This window comes from Euleptes europaea, chromosome 7 (genome assembly GCF_029931775.1).
Source record: "Euleptes europaea isolate rEulEur1 chromosome 7, rEulEur1.hap1, whole genome shotgun sequence".
NCBI classification, from domain to species: Eukaryota; Metazoa; Chordata; class Lepidosauria; order Squamata; family Sphaerodactylidae; genus Euleptes; species Euleptes europaea.
Genome location: NC_079318.1, coordinates 82,532,989 through 82,552,855, shown reverse-complemented (window position 1 = coordinate 82,552,855; position 19,867 = coordinate 82,532,989). Strand labels below are relative to the sequence as shown.

Sequence of the window (19,867 nt, the reverse complement as noted above, 5' to 3'; positions counted from 1 at the left end):
TTCCAAAGGTGGCTTGTCTCCTCCCCAGGATAGAAGCTATTTATAAATAGGGTTATAATAACTGGTGGGTGGTGTGCATATTTCTCTATACAGTGAGTCCAGATATTCATGCAGCTGGAAGATTGGGGTTCCTTAGTTTACCCAGGGTCTTTTAATCTTTGGATGACAATTGTTGTAATCTCTGAGTCTTGATCATATGGCAAACCTTAAGAAATTGGGTCTTGCAGTGAGCATGGATGTGTACACTGTGAAGTTAGAGGCTACCATAGAGTGTAGTCTGGTGCTTTCCTATCCCGCTGTTGGTCTCAGTGGCTCCTTTCCTCTGCTGCCACGTATCTCCCATACTGCTTTGTCTCTCTTTGCAGGCTCCAAGCAGTATAGCGCAGCTATCGCTTTCACGCTGGCCCTCTTCTCGCACCTCATCAACCACGTCAACATTCGCTTGCAGGCGGAGCTGGAAGAAGGCGAGAACCCAGTCCCAGCCTTCCAGAATGATGGCGCAGGTAAGGGCAGGGGGATCCCCCAGGAGGATTTTAAGTTCTCTTATGGTTCAGCAGGCAGAAGAGTTGGTTTTTATATGCCGACTTTCTCTAAGGGAGACTCAACCCGGCTTACAATCACCTTCCCTTCCCCTCCCCACAACAGACACCCTGTGAGGTAGGTGGAGCTGAGAGAGCTCTAACAGAGCTGTAACTAGCCCAAGGTCACCCAGCTGGCTTTGTGTGTAGGAGTGGGGAAACCAACCTGGTTCACCAGATTAGCCTCCACTGCTCATGTGGAGGAGAGGGGAATCAAGCCCTGTTCTCCAGATCAGAATCCACTGCTCCAAACCACCACTCTTAACCACTACACCACCCTGGTTCTCGTCATCAGCAGGTTTTCCGCCACAGCAGCCCTTCATCACCAGGTTTTCTGCCACAGCTGATCAGCAGGCCGTGTGCAACAAGAACTTTTGTGACTAGGTGGGATGGGACAGCCTTTCTGGTCCAGGTATTTGGCTCTCCCAAGCATTGTAGCTTCCTGTGCAAAAATAAAATAAAATCTGTTTCTCATTCTTAAAATATATTTACGTAATAGGTTGCACATACCTCTTGATCTCAGGGACAGAATTAGTTTCACGTACAAGTGAGTGTTGGCACATCTACACTATATGCTTAGGCTGGTTTAAGTCATTCTCTCTGGTAGTTATCAGTGGAGGAGGGTATCTTCGAGCGAGTTGCTCTTCCCACTCGTAGAGACCCTGTCCTTCTAAGGAGGGCTGAAGGATCCCTAACAGAATTCTCAGCACCTAACCAACCTGCAGTTTCCAGGATTCTTTGCAGGAAATCAGGACAGCTTGTGGTATAAAGCAGATGCAATTTTGTGCTGTAGATATGTTCAATCAGCAGCATATTCATTGCGGGCCTCACTGGCTTACCTTCATTCCATGTTTCTTCTGAGGTCAGGGAATCCTTAAAGGGAGATGTGAGAGCTGTGTTTCCTGATCCTTTGGTTTGAGAGCCGGCATGGTGTAGTAGTTAAGAGCGGCGGACTCTTATTCCGACAGCCGGGTTCAATTCCCCACTCCTCCACATGAAGGCTGCTGGGTGACCTTGGGCCAGTCACAGTTCTCTCTGAGCGTTCTCATCCCCACCTACCTCATAAGGTGCCTGTTGTGGGGAGGGGAAGGGAATGTGATTGTAAGTCACTTTGAGACGCCGTAAACAAGGTAGAGAAAAGCTGTGTATGAAAACCTACTCTTCTTCTTCTGCTCTTCTTGGTTTACCTTGTCTTCTCCTGTGTACCGTTGAGAGAAAAGGTTTGACTGTGTCCATGTTTGTTTGTTTTTAAGTGACATTAAGCTTTGTAGTTATGGATAAAAGTTTCTGTGACAGGGTGGAAGAAGGTAACAGGATTATGTCATTTTATTCAGAATAGCCTCAGAGCCCACCTTAGTGTCCTCTTGTTGCTTTAAAAATCTCACATAAGGTTCCACAGCTGCAAGGCCGAGGGGCTGTCTTGACCAATGCAGGTTTCAAACGTCTCTCTGTTGAGTTTTGTGTAACACCGAAGGTGGTGTTAAGCTCCTTTAAGTCATCAAGTGCTATTGATCTAACAAGAGGATTATAACAGCCCAGCGCAAGATTACTTAGAGTAGCAGTCGGCTTCTTTTTAATTAAGTCTTAGCATATAACTTCTTAACCTTCTCGGCAGCAGACTGACCTTAGAGGCTCAAGTATCCAGGCTTTACAGAAACCTAAAACTTCTCCTACCCACCCCTTCGCACGGATTGTAATAAAAGAAACTTGCTAGCATCTGATCAGTGGAGCAAGTTTGTTACGTTTGTGTCTTTCAAGCTTTTTCTGCTGTGTGTACCAAGACAAACACCTGCTATGCCAAAGTAATCCAAGTTATCTGCATAATCTGAATTTTGTGATTGTTATCAGTTAAGCAGACTTGCATGTTCTTTGCATAGAATACTGTGTTTTAAAACTATTTTACTAATGTGGAGAGGCAAAGAATAGCGAGCAACTCCCCCCCTCCCAGTCATTCAGCTGCCACTGAATTAAGATTTGGAGGAAACCTTCCTCTCATCTGTTCAGTCCTCACAGGGTCTCGGTTGTGGGGAGGGGAAGGGAAGGTGATTGTAATCCAGTTTGATTCTTCCTTAAGTGGTAGAGAAAGTCGGCATATAAAAAACCAACTATTACTCCTCTTCCTCCCCCCCCCAATCCCTATCCTTTTGGCTGCATTGGCATTGTGTCCTCCTTTAAAATCTTCCTTCCTGTAACCAGGAGGTTATGCATTCTACATTAGCTTCATTTAGTGCCCCTCCGACATCATAGGGTGAAATTTCATTGGTTTGCCATGCCGTCTTTAAAGATGCCTGGGAACAAGCCTTAGCTGCTTTGTCTCCTGGAGGAAGGTAATGAAAGACACCAAGGACAGTGGCCTCAGTTGGTGGCACCCTTATTGTGCAGTGAGTGAATCGTTAAAATGGGGGGGGGAGGGACTGCTACACTTCATGTTATTATAAAATTTCGTGCAAACTGTCCCCCTCCCAGTTCAGTTCAGCCCTAATAGGAAGAATTTTTTAACAGTTAGAGCTGTTCCTCAGTGGAACATGCTTCCTTGGGAGGTGGTCAGCTCTCCTTCCCTGGAGGTTTTTAAGTAGAGGCTAGATGGCCATCTGTCAGCAATGCTGATTCTATGACCTTAAGCAGATGATAAGAGGGAGGGCATCTTGACCATCTTCTGGGCATGAAGTAGGGGTCACTGGGGTTAAGGGGGGGGGGGAGGCAGTTGTGAATTTCCTGCATTGTGCAGGGGGTTGGACTAGGTGACCCTGGTGGTCCCTTCCAACTCTATGATTCTAATAGAGCTAACCTCTCCTCCCTAAGCTATGCAGCTCCCAGCCATCACCACTGCTGAAATCACTTGGATGTCTCCTGTTTAATATCTGCTCTTAGTTTTAAGCTTAATTTTGGCCCTGGTACCTTCTGTGGATGGGCTTAGAAGGATTGTTTACGATGACGGGTGTCCAAATTTTCAGCAGTTTCTACCGTGCATGTGTGTGTTTGGCTACTCTTTGCAGAAGAGCCCGAGACCAGGGAGCCATCCAACTCCATCGAGAGAGAAGCCGAAGCTGACCTGGCCAACCACCGACCCAGCGAGGATCAGAGGAAGACCGAGAGCAAGAGGAGCAAGAAATACTCGCGCCTCTCCTGTCTTCGCCGCCGCCGGCATGCCCAGAAGGTGGACGAGAGCGACCTGAGCGAGGGCTTTGACTCTGATTCCAGCCCCGACTCCACCAAGGGCAGCGACGGCTCCGAGACGGGCTCGGAGAAGAGCGATGAGGAGGCCGAGGCAGCTTTCGACATGGAGACGGACTCTGACATGAACAGCCAGGAGTCCCGCTCGGACTTGGAAGACATAGAGGATGAGCCAGACGCAGAAGGGGGAGGCCGGACCAGGAGCATGAGGAATGGAGACCGGGAGACCTTAGGCTCTGTGGAAGGCGAAGGGAGGCTGGTGGACTCCAAAGGCCCCGGCGTCACCAAGACCGAGCCCTTGGAGCCGGTGGCCAATGGGCCGGGCTCGCTAGGCGCCAGCGACGCCAGCATCGCCAGCAACCTCCAAGCCATGTCCACGCAGCTCTTCCAGACCAAGCGCTGCTTCCGACTGGCCCCTACTTTCAGCAATGTCCTCCTCAAGCCCAACTGCGAGCCGCCCGCCCAGAAAGAGGTGGCAGATAGCAAGCCTTGTGTCAACGGGGACGTGGAGAAGCCAGGCGTGGCTGAGCAAGGTAAGGGAACAGCAGGCATGCTGGGTGACAAACGAAATTTCTTACTGGCACGGGTAAAGTATTTACAAGAGGTTTCCAGTTGGCAGCCTTTGGTCTGGATCTGCTTACTTTCGGTTCCCACAGTTGCACAGAGAGAGCCAGTGTGGCGTAGTGGTTAAGAGCAGTGGTTTGGAGCGGTGGACTCTGATCTGGAGAACCGGGTTTGATTCCCCACTCCACATGAGCGGCGGAGGCTAATCTGGTGAACTGGGTTTGTTTCCCCTCCTACACATGAAGCCAGCTGGGTGACCTTGGGCTAGTCACAGCTCTCTCAGCCCCACCGACCTCACAGGGTGTCTGTTGTGAGGAGGGGAAGGGAAGGTGATTGTAAGACAGTTTGATTCTTCCTTAAGTGGCAGAGAAAGTCAGCATATCAGTGGGTTAAATCCCACTTCCTCCTTGCCTTTTCCCCTCCATGCTCACTTTCTGCCACCTCCTAATTTCCCTCTTGGAAGAAGTCGTCCGACAAACCGATTACAGATTTTGGGGTATGTGTGGATAAACACACAATATTTGATAGCTTATTTTTGATGTCCATTTACCATGGTCATTTGTGTGAGATTTTGTCTTTAAAGATATGGCTGCTCATGGTATGTGAACTATTGCTGAATGTATTTATTCATAAAATGGAGAAGGGAAAAACATTGTAAGCCACTTCGGGTCCCCATTGGGGAGAAAAGTTAGGGTATAAATGAAGGAAATATTTTTTTATATACTTGACCCTCTCCCAGATGGGGACCCAAAGCTGCTTACAGTGTTCCTCCATTTTATTCTCACAACAGTTTTGTGAGGTAGATTAGGCTGTGTGTGGCCCACATTCACCCAGCAAGCTTCCATGGCAGAGTGCGGATTTGAATCTGGGTCTCCCAGATCTCACACTCTAACTGCTAGACCACACTGTCTCCAAATTTGAGGTTGATAGAAGCTTACATTTTCATTTGTAAAGTGTGTTGATTTTGGGTAAAATGTGTTGATTCTGGGCAAGCTGATTCAGTAAGCCTCAGTTGAGAAGCTGTTTCATCTTGGAGAAAGAAAACCAGTCTTTAAGCTGTAGCCTACTCCATTCTTAGGGAAATTATTCGTGCTTCACTGAGAAACCTGGTAATTTTGTGTGTGATATACACTCTTCTAATGAAAGTGGATGTGACCAATTAGGTGGGTTTTTGAAAGGCAACTCTGTTTCTTTAGCATCCAAAACTAATGAGCAGTCAGGCTTGCTAAATTTTGTGTGGGAGACGGGGATCTTGTTCGGAATAAGAGGGAGTTGATTTTAGTCACAAAACTGCGAGGGAGCTGAGACTCGTGAGCGAGATGCCGGTGAGTTGTCAAATGCGGGAGGGTGGGGTGTGTTGAGGTCAGAAAATGAAGCTTTTTAAAAAAAATCTGAAATGTGAATCTGGCAGTTCAAAAGTCTTTTTTTGAAATGTTTACAATTAGTGTCACCATTTCCAAAACTCAAGGACCAATCACACATTTTGACTTGGCATAGGTAAGACCTCCTTTCTAGCATCCTGGAAAAAACTTCTTAGAGCTCTCCCGACTGCTGCAGACCTTGGTCCAGTGGTGCTGGGGAAGCTCTTCGCCTGAGACTTGAGAAAGCTATTGCCAGAGTTTAGGCATTGCAGGTGGACCGTTGTTCCCCATCGGTGGAGGAAGGTGTCCTCACTGTGGGTTACGCCAGCCCCTCAGTCTGTGGACATGTGAATTAAATGCCCACCTTCTCTGCTCAGTTAGAGGGGAGGGGGAGTCCATGTCCTGCCCAGCAATGTTTCATCACACAGCGCATAGTTAAATTGTGGAGCTCCCTGCCCCAGGATGTGGTGATGGCTGCCAACATGGAAGGCTTTAAGAGGGGAGTGGACATGTTCATGGAGGAGAGGGGTATTCATGGCTACTAGTCAAAATGGATACTAGGCATGATGCATACCTATTCTTTCCAGGATCAGAGGAGCATGCCTATTATATTAGGTGCTATGGAACACAGGCAGGACAGTGCTGCTGTAGTCGTCTTGTTTGTGGGCTTCCTAGAGGCACCTGGTTGGCCCCTGTATGAACAGACTGCTTGCCTTAATGGACCTTGGTCTGATCCAGCATGGCCTTTCTTATGATGAGCTTCCCAGCTCTCTCTCCCCCCACCCTGCATGAGGGCTTGCATTCTTCTGATTCCTGCTATACCTAAACATCTTAAAAATCGCTAGCCCTCTGCCGTGGCACAGCCGACAGGAAAAAAATCTACTTGGTTAACCTCACCCCCTCAAGTGCTTCTGATGGCCAAGAGGCAAGTAGGGCAAGAAGAGACAGTTCTAAATTATGGGGTGGTAAATTTTGCAGGTGGCAAGGGAAGGAGGAACTGCCAAGGGAGCGCTTCAGGTATAGAACAGTCAGTCACCTTGCATTGCATCCAAATATGTACGTTGTGTACAAAAGCCGTGAGAGAACATGACAGGTTAAAATGTGGAATGTTTCTACAACCTGCAAGCATGCTTTGTGTTAGGCCACTGGTGGGGGGTTGCTTTCAGAGACTGTGTCCAGCCCATAGTCGGCCAGTTCATTGCTGCAAATGATTGTCTCTCTGGAGCACCGGGTTCGATTCCCCACTCCTCCACATGAAGCCTACTGGGTGACCTTGGGCCAGTCATGGTTCTCTCCGAACTCTCTCAGCCCCACCTACCTCACAACGTGTCTGTTGTGGGGAGAGGAAGGGAAGGAGATTGTAAGCCACTTTGAGACTCCTTAAAGGTAGAGAAAAGTGAGGTATAAAAACCAGCTCTTCTTCTTCTTCTATACCAGGGGTCTCCAAACTTTTTGAGACTGCGGGCACCTTTGGAATTTTGAGAGAGGGTGGTGAGCACCACCCCAAATTGGCTACCTCTGGAGGCAGAGCCAAACAGAATACCTCCCTCCTCAACACCTCCTGGGGAGAAAGGAAATCCTCAAGGGGGAATGAAGCCACACACTGAGTAAGGAAAGCCCAGGCGCTTACCAGTCCTAATACTCCAGTGGAGAACCCTTTCAACTGAAAGAGGACAGGCCAATAACAAGCCCTGCCTTAAAATGGTCCTGCCCTCTTCCTGAAAATGCTGCCACATTGGGGAATGCTGCTGTTGGCGATGGTCTGGGGGCTGGAAATTGTGTGTTGCTGCGCAACCTTCAAAAGTGATCATTTTCTCTGAACTCAAAAAGTAGCCATTGGTCAAGGCATTGCAATGAAAGCCAGGAGATCCCTGTTTCCCCGTCCTTTGGCAGCCATGTTTCTTTCCTTTATTAAGTGACTGTGGGCAAGAACGTTTTTGCCTCACCTTGATTAAAATTTGGTAGGGTTTCTGGGAGCCAAATAAAATTGCTGGACGGGGAAATTACGCCTCTTGCCTACAGTTGAGTGATATTGTTCTCTTCTCTCTCTGTGTGTGTGTGTGTGTGTGTGTGAGAGAGAGAGAGAGAGAGAGAGAGAGAGAGACAATCGTTTGCATACCCAGCTTTCATGTTTTAATGCACTCTTTGTCTGTGGCTCCAGAAGATGCTTCAGAGTCAGAAGAAAGTGTCGCCAGTAACAAATCCTGCAGGAACGAGCGTTCTCTCCAAGAGAAGCTGGAGATCATAACCAATGAGGGGCTGCTGCCAACTGTCAAGGTGTTCCTGGACTGGCTGAGAACAAACACAGACCTTATCATTATGTGCGCACAGGTAAATCGTGTGTGCCAGTTAGGGGGAGAGGAGGGCGAGTTCCATTGAGCTCAAATTCTGCCAAAAGAATCCAAACTGAGTTTAGTACACCTCAAGGTCCTGGTTTGGAGATAAAATTTGCTCGCTTTTGCTTTTGTAAATTCTGATCTGGGTGTTTTGAACCCTCCAAGAATCGAGGGAGTTCATTCTGTGGTGGTGACGTGCTTACGGATAGATGTAATGGGTGGGGCAGTGAGTGTGGGTTTTGCAGTTTGTAGGGTAGCCAGATTGTGGCCTACAAGCAATGTATAGGTCTACATTCACCTAGAGCACAGTGGTTTTCCCCTTGGTCCCCAGTGCAGGCTGCTACCCACATATATTCCACAGCACTCTCCTCCAGTAAAGTGAGGACTACTAGAAACATGGCTGCAGTTTTCAGAAATCTTGTCTCTGCTGACTTACAATTTTGATTTAAAAATATATTTCATGCTTTTATTCCAAAACTTACATATCATGCTCTTATTCCAGCTAGGGAGCTTGATTTCCATTTGCTAATTTTCATTTTAAAATTTTTAATTCCCCTAGAGCTCTCAGAGTTTGTGGAACAGACTTTCTGTCCTTCTGAACCTGCTTCCTTCAGCTAGAGACTTGCAGGACTCGGGTAATGTTGCAAAATCTTTCCCTTCATTATTGCTGTCTCCCCTTAAGTCTTCCTTTGCCGTTCAGATGTCATTGTCCTGAGTTTGGGGTGGGGCCTTCCTTATTTACACCTCGATCTTCTGCGATTGTTATAACTGGGGTGGGGAGGGTGAAAGCAAGTCCTGTGGTGCCTGGTTCTAGCCACCCCCATCCCCTATCTCCGTGACCCTACAGAGCTACCCACTTTTAATGGCTTGGAGGTTTTGGAACCCGCATGTTTCTTACGGCTTCTGCCATTGAAGCACAGTCCACAGTGTTGGGCTTCATAGCTAGTACTATATGTTAACGCTTTAGTTCAGCCAGTGTGCTGGTCATTGTACAAAACACAAGGGATGCAACTCCTGCCTGGGGAGGTAGAATTTCCTTACCTAACATCCTCTCTTCTTTGTTCCTTAAGCCTACCAGGCCTGACTTGTGTCTGATAGGGGAGAAGGGGTGGATGGCAATGGAGTTGTCCAAAAGCATGTGACACAGTTTTAAAAAACTCTAAGCACAGACCTTTCTCCACCTTGCTCCATTTCAGTGAATGGGCCAGTCCTTCCTTCCTGCCCTTTCCTCTTCCTGGACATACTGCTTATTTGATGACTGCTCTCAAAAGAGTTTCCGGCTAAACATTAGGAAGAACTTTCTGACAAAGCAGTTCCTCAGTGGAACAGGCTTCCTCGGGAGGTGGTGGGCTCTCCTTCTTTGGAGATTTTTAAGCAGAGGTTAGATGGCCATCTATAGTAATGCTGATTCTGTGAATTAAGGCAGATCATGAGAGGGCGGGCGGGAAGGGTTGTGTCAGTGTTTGGCTCTCGTGGCCCCTTCTTACATGCCCAGGGTAATGTCGATCGCCACTTTGGGGGTCAGGAAGGAATTTTCCTCCAGGCCAGATTGGCCAGGGATCCTGGAGGGTTTTTTTTTTTGGCCATCTTCTGGGCATGGAGTAGGGGTCATTGGGGGTGTGGGGGAGAGGTAGTTGTGAATTTCCTGCATTGTGCAGGGAGTTGGAATAGATGACCCTGGTGGTCCCTTCCAGCTCTGTGATTCTTGGGAACCAGCCCGCTCAAGCCAGTGAGCAAGCCTGACCTGGAGACTTCCTAGAGCAGGGGTCCTCAAACCTTTTAAGCAGGGGGCCAGTTCACTGTCCCTCAAACACTGTTGGGGGCCGGACTATAGTTTGAAAAAAATATGAACAAATTCCTATTCACACTGCACATATTTTATTTGTAGTGCACAAAAAATAAAACAATGCAATATTTAAAACGAAGAACGATTTTAATCAACATAAACTTATAATATTTCAGTGGGAAGTATGGGCCTGCTTTTGGCTAAGTTTAAAAAGGGAGAGGGAAAATAAGGATAAAAATAGAGGTAAATTTAGGAGAGGAAGTGGGAAAGGTCAGTTTGAAGGAGAGGGCTGCAGGGTGGGTCGCTAGTCTTGCAGGAGGTCGGCTTGATGCTTCCTGGGCATGCTGCTATATGGGGCTTATTTATTTAAAAAAATTTCTATCTCAGTGCAATCCTAGGGCCGCTCTCTAGATGCACATTTTCCCCAGCCAAATCCTCAAAAGTCAAAAATAAGCCCCTATGCAGAGTTTTGAGAATTCAGATGGGGGGAAATGTTTATGCGTGGAAGGTTTTGCCTTGGATTTGCTGCTCTCTAGATGCACATTTCCCCTATCTGAATTCTCAAAACTCTGCATGGGGGCTTATTTTTGGCCATTAATGCACGGGAGGTTTTGCCTTGGATTTGCCCCTCTAGAGGCACATTTTCCCCATCTGAATGCTCAAAGCTGAACAATAAGCCCCCCTCCATGCAGAGTTTTGAGAATTCAAGATGGGGAAAATGTGCCTCTAGAGAGCGGCAAATCCAAGGCAAAACCTCCCGTGCATAATTGGCCGAATTCGGCTTAGACAGGAGCAACCCTGGACAGGAGGCGGCGGGCTAAGCTCTATCGGGAGTCAATGCGGTTTACTCCTGAGTAGGCGCACTCGGGATCAGGGGAAGGATGGAGGAGACTAGACAGAGGGGAAGGGGTGGGGGGGGGAAAGAGAGGAAGGCGGGTTGCCCCAGAGGTGAGCCGTTGCCCCCCTTACCAGCTTGAAGTCCGGGTCGGCTGCCTCCGGGTTCTTCCCAAACCACCGGCGGCGGCTGCAGTTGGCGGCAGTCTCCTCAGCTCCCTCTTGGAGGGCTGGACGAAGGCAGGCAGGCAGGGAGGGAGGGGGAAAGGAGGAGGAGACGGTGACGGCCGCCTCAGGTCACAAGGTAGCGCCCAAGCGGAGCTGGTTGGAGGCCATCCCCGCGCGGAGGCCGCTTCAAACTACCGCTCCCGGCATGCAGCGGGAGGGGGAATGGGCTTTCTCCCCCTCCTGTTTCCATCCAGAGGCGGGCCGCTCTGCATCATGGGGCTCGTAGTTCCCGGCGGAGAGGTGCAGTGCTGGTTTTGGGCCCGGCCTGAGGGGCCGGGTTCAGGACCCTGAGGGGCCGGATCCGGCCCGCGGGCTGTAGTTTGAGACCCCTGTCCTAGAGGTTAGGCAGGGCTTTCTTTTGGCTTGTTGCTTACTAGGCTTCTCCGGCTGGTGTTTTGCGCATCCTAAATGTCAGTAAAACCAGGACGTTGCCATCACTGGTGATTCTCATTTTCATGTCAGTTACTTCATCCGCACCCTGCCTCTCACTCCAGTGGAGACCCAAAGCAGCTTCCATTGTTCCTCCTCCATTTTATCTTCTCAGCAACTCTGTGAGGTACGATAGGCTGAGAGAGAATGACTAGTCCGAGGTCACGCAGCAAGCTTCCCATGGCAAAGTGGGGATTCGAACCAGGGTTTCTCAGATCTTGGTCCATCACTCCAGCCAGCACACCTAATGGGCTGTCACTGGTTCTCTGCTGGGCATGGAAGTGTGTCACTCAATCCCTTAGCACGTTTATGTTGGAAACCTTTTTTCTTTGGCATTAGAAATTGAGTGGGAAACCAGTTTTTAGTTTTAGACGGGAGGTCCTAATGAGGGCCATGATGGGCCTGTGTCTCTAGTCGCTGTTCTGTCTCTGAGGTAAGTGTTGAGTGGTTACCTTGTTCCGTCCTCCCCCAGGGCTGGCCTTCTGCAATGAGGTGAAGAACATGTTGCCAGGGTGCGAACTTCCAGACCTGAGCTCCTGCTTGCTCCTTCCGGAAGACGTGGCCCTCCGTAACCTTCCCCCACTGAAGAGCGCACACAAGAGATTCAATTTCGAGCAGGACAGGCCTGTGCTTTCAGAAGTGGAGGAGGTATGAGCCTGGCTTTTGATAGTTCAAAAACACGTTAAAAATTACTAATTTTGGAAGATGGGGAATGTGAGAGAGCATTGAGCATTTGTACAGCTACGTGAAATATGGGTAAGCTAGGATGAAGACATATTGGCTTGAGCTACTATCCATAATAATTCTGGAGATTTCATGTCGTGCCTTTCCTTGGTGCTCAGAGCGCTTCACATGCCACATTCTCCATCAGCCCTGCAAGGCGGGCCAGGACTGTTTCTCACACACTGCAGGTAGTTGGTCGCTGAGGCAAAGGAATCCTAGTCGGTGGAGAGGTGAGCCAAAACAAAGAGAGCAGCTAGCACATGTTTTGCAATATATCAAAAGAGTGGTACCCAAAGCGCATATATACAGACTTCTGATGAAGCTAATGCTAAACAAGGATAAAATCGTGAAACCTTGTTTAATAGTTAGCACTTTTTGGACATAAGTGTTTGAATATTGTAAGTCTTTACTTGGAATTATAAATCACCTTTTTGAAATGATATAATTTACCACATTCGGTTTCATAGTGGTATTTTTTTCCTGTATATATGAGCACATGTTTTGCAGCAGGAGTTCATGGCTGGCTGCTAGCTTTGATGGCTTGAAAAAAGCGACTAGACAGACTCATGAAGGGGGCAAGCCTATCAGTGATGGCTAGCCCCAGTAACTAAATGGAGCCTCCGAGTGCCTGTAGCCATGGGGCAAACACGAGGGGACAGTACTGGTGCTTGCGTGCCCGACTTATGAGTGTCAGCTGGTTGCTGAAACAGAGGACAAAGATGCCGGGAGTCTCTGGTCTGAAAGGTGGAGTGGTTGTTGTATCCACGTGTCATGTAGGTGAACCTTTGCTCTGCTGCTGAACTTCCCTGCTTTACAGATGTAAGAAAGAAGGTATCATAACAGCTGGGCTGGCTCAAAGGGCATTCTGGCCTTGAGAGCTTCATGCCCTAGGGAACTACAGCTGGGATGGTAACACCTGAAACTAATGAGGCCCATGATGTGAAAGAGGGTTTTTTCCATGGAGAGAAGCTCCTTTCAGGTTATTGTCTTTGGCTACGGGAACTGGCAGTAAGACTATATGCAATCAGTTTTGTTTTGTGAGTAGTTAGCACGGCTAGTTAATTGTTTTAAGTTTCTTTTTTTTATTGCCTGTGATTGAATGAGAGTTTGCCTATTTTTACTCTCTCTGTATTCAATATATTCTGTTGATTGGTTTGAGCAAAGGTGTGAGGCGAGTTTGTGAGTGGCTCGTACCCTCCCAGAAATGAACCTCAAGGCTGGAGTAGTAAAGCCTGAGTCCAGGCCCCTCAGTTTTGTCTGCAGAGGCTGGAACCCCCATACAGCAGACACCTGTCCCTTCTCCCTTTCAGTCAGTGGTTCGTATCTGCTGCATCCGGAGCTTCGGCCACTTCATCACCCACCTGCAAGGCAGCATCCTGCAGTTCAACTCCGAGGTCGGGATCTTCATCAGCATCGCTCAGTCCGAGCAGGACAATTTGCTGCAGCAGGCCCAGGCCCAGTTCCGTATGGTGAGCTTTTATGGGGAAGGAAGCTGAGGCGGAACCAACACATGTTATCTCTGAACCAAATCGACACCTCCTCCCACGCCCCCACCCCTGGCTGCATACTTTTAAAACCAGGGATCACATCACAGAATATAGCGTGTTCACAAAATTCTGCACCCTGAGAAACTCACAGTTCTTCCTTCCAAAATGCAGGCTCCTTATCCTTGTCAAGTCGGGGTCACTTTAAAGTCTCTAGGAAGTGTCTTGTGAATCTCTGAAGGGTGATGGGGAGAAGCCTGGGAGTGACTTCGGTCTTCTGAGCTTGTTCTTCCCCCAAATTTAGGAGAAGCAGAAGCATTCGTATTTCTGTTGCCCCCCCCCCCAATTAAAGGCATATTAACGGATCATGAGATTTAGTACAATAAAACTACACATTAGTAACATCATCCTTTTGCAGGGGGAGAAAGCACTTTTAAGACCATTTTTGTAAGCATTTCCCTTGAAATGTGGTGTTGGAGGAGAGTGTTATGGATACCTTGGACTGCCCTAAAAACAAATCAGTGGGTTCTAGATCAAATCAAGCTCGAACTGACCCTAGAAGCTAAAAATGACTAAACTGAGGCTATCATATTTTGGTCACATTATGAGAAGACAAGAGTCACTGGAAAAGACAATCATGCTAGGAAGAATTGAGGGCAGCAGGAAAAGCAACGAGATGGATTGACTCTATAAATGAAGCCACAGCCCTCAATTTGCAAGACCTGAGCAAGGCTGTTAAGGATAGGACGTTTTGGAGGACATTGATTCATAGGGTCGCCGTGAGTCAGAAGTGACTTGACAGGATTTTACACACACAACAACGTTTAAGATGCATGGAAATAATTAAGGGTGTGTCTAAGCCAATTTGAATTGGAGTTTCCTTTTCTTGCCAGGCTGCTGAGGAGGCCCGCCGGAACAGGCTCATGAGAGACATGGCTCAGCTTCGGCTGCAGGTACGACTGGGGGTGGGGATGTAGCTTGCGGAATCGATAGCAGCATTAAATCCCTACACGGAGATATGGGGAAAGTGGCACTTGTATCCCAGTATGAACAGGGACCGAAAAGCACTTGGCTAAATGAAGGCCGTGCTTGCAGGCGCATCCTCTGGGCTGGCAAGAGAGAAGGTGCTGTTGTTGGTCAGAACATGGTGCTGATTGTGCCAAGGTCTTGGGTTGTTTTTCTTTTAAGTTTAAAACAAATTTATTAATATTACAACAGACAGATAACAATAAGTTTGACAACTATACTAGAACTTGTTACTTACATTTCTAATAATTCAATCAATCAATCAACACCTTTATTGGCATAAACAAAATGATACTGATAAAATTTGCCAAACAAACAAGGGGCCGCAGTACCTAGGATATCTGTGAATAATTCACTTCTATGCCAAGCTACTTGGTTTTGAGACCCATGCTGGCCCAGAGAAGAATCTCGTGGTTCTTTACAAGGAAAAGGGACCATAGTTCAGCAGTAGAGAGCCTGTTGATTTCATGCAAAAAGTCTGAACCTCAGCCCTTGGCGTCTCCCATTAAGAGAGGGGCTGTGGCTCAGTGGTAGAGCATCTACTTGGCATGCAGAAGGTCCCAGGTTCAATCCCCAGCATCTCCAGTTAAAGGGACTAGGCGAGTAGGTGATGTTAAAGACCTCTACCTGAGACCCTGGAGAGCCACTGCCAGTCTGAGCAGACAATACTGACTTTGATGGACCAAGGGTATGATTCAGTGTAAGGCAGCTTCATGTGTTCATGTGTGTTCATCTTGGGCTGGGAGAGACTTTTACCTGATATTCTCAGGAGCTGATGCCAGTTGGGATAGGCAGTCCTGAGCTGGAGAGACCCAACAGACTGATTGGCTTCACACCAAACACATCCCTCTGCCTGGAGCTGGCCACTCCTTTTCCAAGAGGCCTCCTGCATTTGAGGGTCACGCTCGGGAGGTTGGGGTAGTTGCGGGGAAATTCCTCCCTGAAGTCCTGCGTTTCCTTCTCCAGCTGGAGGTGTCGCAGTTAGAAGGGAGTCTCCAGCAGCCCAAAGCGCAGTGTGTGATGTCCCCCTACCTCGTCCCTGACACCCAGGCGCTCTGCCAGCACATCAGCACCATCAGGCAGCTGGCCGCCAGCGGGAGATTCATTGTCATCATCCCGCGGACAGGTACGTAGGAATCGGGAGACTTGAACGTTTGCGCAGTGCTTTCGAGAGCGTAGTGCTACTGTAACTTTACTGCAGCCCTGTAAGGCAAGTTAATTATGCCTTGTTTGAGGGCTGGATGTCAGGCAAAGAGCAGCTTTGTTAAGACCGCCTAGTGCAGGAGTGTCGAACACAATTGTTACGACGGCCGGATATGACATAAATGTTACTTGGTCGGGCCGTGCTGTTGCTCGCCAGCCCAGATTGGGACTGGGGTGGCGGTGGCTGCCTCAGTTGGCTCGTGGGCTGGATAAGAACTCTCAAGGGGCCGCATCTGGCCACTGGGCCATATGTTTCACACCTCTGACCTAGTGGATTCAGAGCAAAGATGAAATTCACACCAGGGTATAATAAGTGTGTATGTATTTAGAAAGCGGCCATAGCTCCTTGGGGGGGGGGTGCATGTGCAGGAAATGGTAAGGAGCTTGCTTTTGTTTCCTCATTAGTAATCGATGGCTTGGACTTCCTGAAGAAAGAGAATGCAGGAGCTCGCGACAGTATCCGATACTTGGAGGCAGAGTTCAAAAAGGGAAACAGGTGCGTTGATCTGCCTTCCCCTGTGGGTGGTATTCCTTGCGAAATGGCAAGCTTTTCTTTTTGAGTCAGGGCAAAATTAGCTGTAGAGCGCTGTGTCAGAAAGGACTCTCTTCAAGTGTCATGACTCAGTAGGTTTTTCATCTTTCTCTTATCCTTTGAAAAATGGAGTGTGCCTATGTTGAGCTAGCTGGAATTGGAACTGCTATGTGGAATACAACCAAAATCAAAACAAGGGTACAGTCACTGCCCAAGAGTAAAAGAGCTCAAAAATAGTTGAATTGCAGTTCTTATAGACGAGCATATCCTAAATAAGTCCTTATCTAACCACAAGTCCATAAGCGTGAAGATTAATGAGGTGGTGAAATGCTTATTTTCTTTGATTTTGGTTGTATACTACACAGCAGTTGTTTTCACATGTACTGGATGTTTAGAATTACTTTAGTGGTATTTGTTAGTAATTTGTTTCCTAGACTCAGAAGCATTCAGCATAAACCGCAGACATGTTGCTATAGTAACTAAGTTTATTTTTGACTATTTTGTGGTTGAGACATTCTTGGCTTCCTGTACTGTTTTGTTGCTGTTTGTGCTTTACCAAGTGTTCAGCACAGTTTTCTTTTTCTTCTTGCAAATTCAAATAAGTTCTGCTGAAGGGGTTAGATGCCTGCTGCCTCCTGAGACTGAGTCTGCTTTTTCTGTCTCCAGGTACATTCGCTGCCAGAAAGAAGTGGGGAAGAGCTTTGAGAGGCATAAGCTGAAGAGGCAGGATTTGGATGCTTGGTAAGGTCGATGCTCAGTATCTTATTAAAGTAAATTATGCAAGCAAAGTACGCTTCACACAGTTTTTTTAGCTATTGGGAGGGGCAGTGAGCGATGTAGGGGATTTATTTATTTTATCAAGTTTTTGCCCTGCCCTCCCCAGCAAAAGCGGGGCTCAGACTCCCCATGGAAATCCTGTTCTGCTCTCCCCTCTGGATTCGGAGACTTCACTAGTGTTATTGTGATGCTGTTGCAAAGCCTTTTTCTTGACTGTGATGTCAGAAAATTGTTCTTAAAGGGGAAGAAAAGCCTCCCTTGCTTTGTCCTCAGTAGGCGACAATGAAATATTGGCTGCTCCTCACCTTCTGCTTTCCAAACGTTTTTAAAATAGTCACTGGTGGGAAGCCACTTTGTATTTATACAGAGCCAGGCAGTTAGTCCATCTAGCCCAGTATCGTCTGCTCTGGCAGTTACTGTCACGATTTCTGGCCCAGAGGTCTTCCCCACCATCTGTGACCTGAGGTCCTTTAACCGGTGATGCTGGAGATTGAACCTGGGATCTTCTCAAGTTCTCCGCCCGTGTGGCTAATCGTGAGGCCTATGTGGGCATTCTGTGTTGTGAAGCACGGAGCAGACCCCTGGGTTTCCAAGATGGGTTCAATGTGTGGAAAGAGCTCCATGAATGTAGAAATCTTGGGGAAACGCTGCAGGAGGTTACCTGCACTTTAACTCCGTATGAGCTTTGTCCTCCGCTGCTCTCGTGATTTTCATTCTAGCTCACTATCCTTTGCACTGTGGTTCCCAACCTTCACCACCTTTGGGAAGCAAAATTCAGATCACATTCTCGTGGATGGACCTGATAGTCCTGATAGCTAAATTGAGCCTCCGTGCTCAGAGGCAGTATACCTCTGGATGCCAGGTGCTTGGGGACAGTCAGTGGGGAGGGCCGTTGCCTTCCTGGCCTGCTGGTGGGCTTCTGCCTGGCCACTGTTAGCAGCAGGGTGCTGCACTAGATAGACCTGATCCGGCAAGGTTGCTCTTCACAGCCACGTTTGTGCACACCTAGCCTTGCTACCGATGTGGAAGGGTTAGTTTACCAAGGTGGTGGTGACGTTTGACCCGTCCCTTTGTCCTTTTCTCCCCCCCCTTCCTTCTTCGACGCCAACTCAGGAACCTCTTTAAAATACTGGACAGCTGCAAACAGCTGACAGCGTCACAAGGGTGCAGCGAAGACGACACCACTGGGATGGTGACCATCATCACGGGCTTGCAGGTGGATGACCCGAGCAAACTTTCAGCACCCATGCAGGTGGGCAGGCTCCAGAACCAAATCGTTTAGGGTTTTTTGATAAGAGGGGGGCTACTAAACCCCCAACTGTGCCCTTTACTTAATGAGTGGTTTGTTTTTTAGATATATATCCCACTTATTGTCCTTAAGGTCTTCAGAGCAGCTTACCACTCAACCTTTCCCCAGTGTTCCCTTGTGGGCTCCAGAAGAGCACTGACTTGGATGGGTTGAACTCATCCAGCCTGGTGGTTTGGATCATTGGGCTTCAGCCTACTCTTAGTCTAGCACTGGCTTGTGCCAGTGATGGGAATCAGAGTGATGTAGAGAGCAGTCCTGCTTCTTCTCTTGGGGCTCCAATTGCCTTGTTCTTTATTTCCCAGTCTGCAGTCCAGGCGGCAGCCAATGCCAGCGTCGAGGTGAAAAACGTTCTGGAATTCTTCAAGCAGTGGAAGGAAATGGGCTGAGGACGCAGGAGCCGCTGGGTTGGTTGAAGCTTTGTCTCCTCGTCTTGCGACGCGCAGCGTTGGAACAGAAGAAGTCAAAACACGGGCGCTCTTTGGACACGAAGCCGCAGCAGCAACAACCCACGAAAACGAGCAATCCGGGGGGGCGTGCGCATGGATCACAGGCGCGCGTGCGCACCCCGCCATCACCTCCCCCTCTCACAGAACAGGTGGTGTCCGTGGTGGACAACGCAGCCGCTCTGAGAAGAGAGACGTATCTCGGCCGGATGGAGGAGAGACGGTCTCCTTTCTCCCAGCTGATGGAGACAGGCGAGGTTGGCAAGTGGGAGGGGGTCCGTTCATCTCCATGAAGCCTGCTCGATTTCTCACCTTTGGAAATCCGCAGGCTGCTTTTTCGGGGTTTTTTTTGCCTGCGCTTACACAAAAGAGAGAATTTCACGATACTCGCCGTCACATCCATGCTGCAGAAACAGGAGGCCGAAAGAGCCAGTGATCCTGAGAGAGAGGGGACCAGGATTTGCAGATGGCTCTTGGGGGGGAAACTGGTGATGGGGGAAGTGGACATGTTCTCTTTTTCTCTCCCCCTCCACCCCCCGCTTTTAAACAAAGAAATGCCTGCCTTCTTGGTTTTTCTTCCCCCTTTAAAAAGGGTTCTGGACTTTCAAACGCTTGAAAGATTTAAAGGCAGCAAGAAAACCACGATAAGCGACGATAAAAAAGGCTCTTTATATGGGAAGTTTTAGGAAGAAAACTTATTTATTTCCTTTGTCCTTATTGGGGCTGAGGGAAGGAGAAAAGTTCGGTGTAAAAAAAAAAGTGATTTCTCCATTTGCCTCCCATTCCGCGCCTTGCCTCTCTGTCCAAAAATTTCTTGTGTTTCTTTTCTTTCCCTTTTTGGCTTTCCTTGTAAAATTGTTGACATCTTTTGTAAGTGGTGATGTAGATCTGGCTTGGGCTGCTTGGACAGGGAGTGCAGACAACCCCCCACCTCCCATTACCCCTCTCCTTCCCTGGGATTAAATGAAAATGTAAGCATGGTCCTGACCCCTCACAGTTTTGACCCCCCCAAAAAACCTCTCTAAGGTGGCTTCCTGCCACCAGGAAAAGACAAGAGTGAACCCCAGTCCTTTCGGGGAC

General features: G+C 48.3%; 1 protein-coding gene across 1 annotated transcript in view; it reads left to right on the top strand.

Annotated features, from left to right (window-relative positions):
* SMG5 (SMG5 nonsense mediated mRNA decay factor) overlaps nt 1–19,119 on the top strand; it is a 38,650-nt gene extending 19,531 nt beyond the window's left edge. Inside the window, exons 11-22 of the mRNA XM_056852792.1 lie at nt 366–503; nt 3,575–4,285; nt 7,839–8,008; nt 8,573–8,648; nt 11,763–11,938; nt 13,324–13,482; nt 14,391–14,450; nt 15,490–15,649; nt 16,132–16,222; nt 16,925–16,999; nt 18,149–18,287; nt 18,647–19,119. Coding sequence (XP_056708770.1) covers nt 366–503; nt 3,575–4,285; nt 7,839–8,008; nt 8,573–8,648; nt 11,763–11,938; nt 13,324–13,482; nt 14,391–14,450; nt 15,490–15,649; nt 16,132–16,222; nt 16,925–16,999; nt 18,149–18,287; nt 18,647–18,730 — 2,039 coding nt within the window. The 3' untranslated portion in view covers nt 18,731–19,119. The remainder of the gene's footprint in view (nt 1–365; nt 504–3,574; nt 4,286–7,838; nt 8,009–8,572; nt 8,649–11,762; nt 11,939–13,323; nt 13,483–14,390; nt 14,451–15,489; nt 15,650–16,131; nt 16,223–16,924; nt 17,000–18,148; nt 18,288–18,646) is intronic.
* Nucleotides 19,120–19,867: the final 748 nt, after the last annotated feature.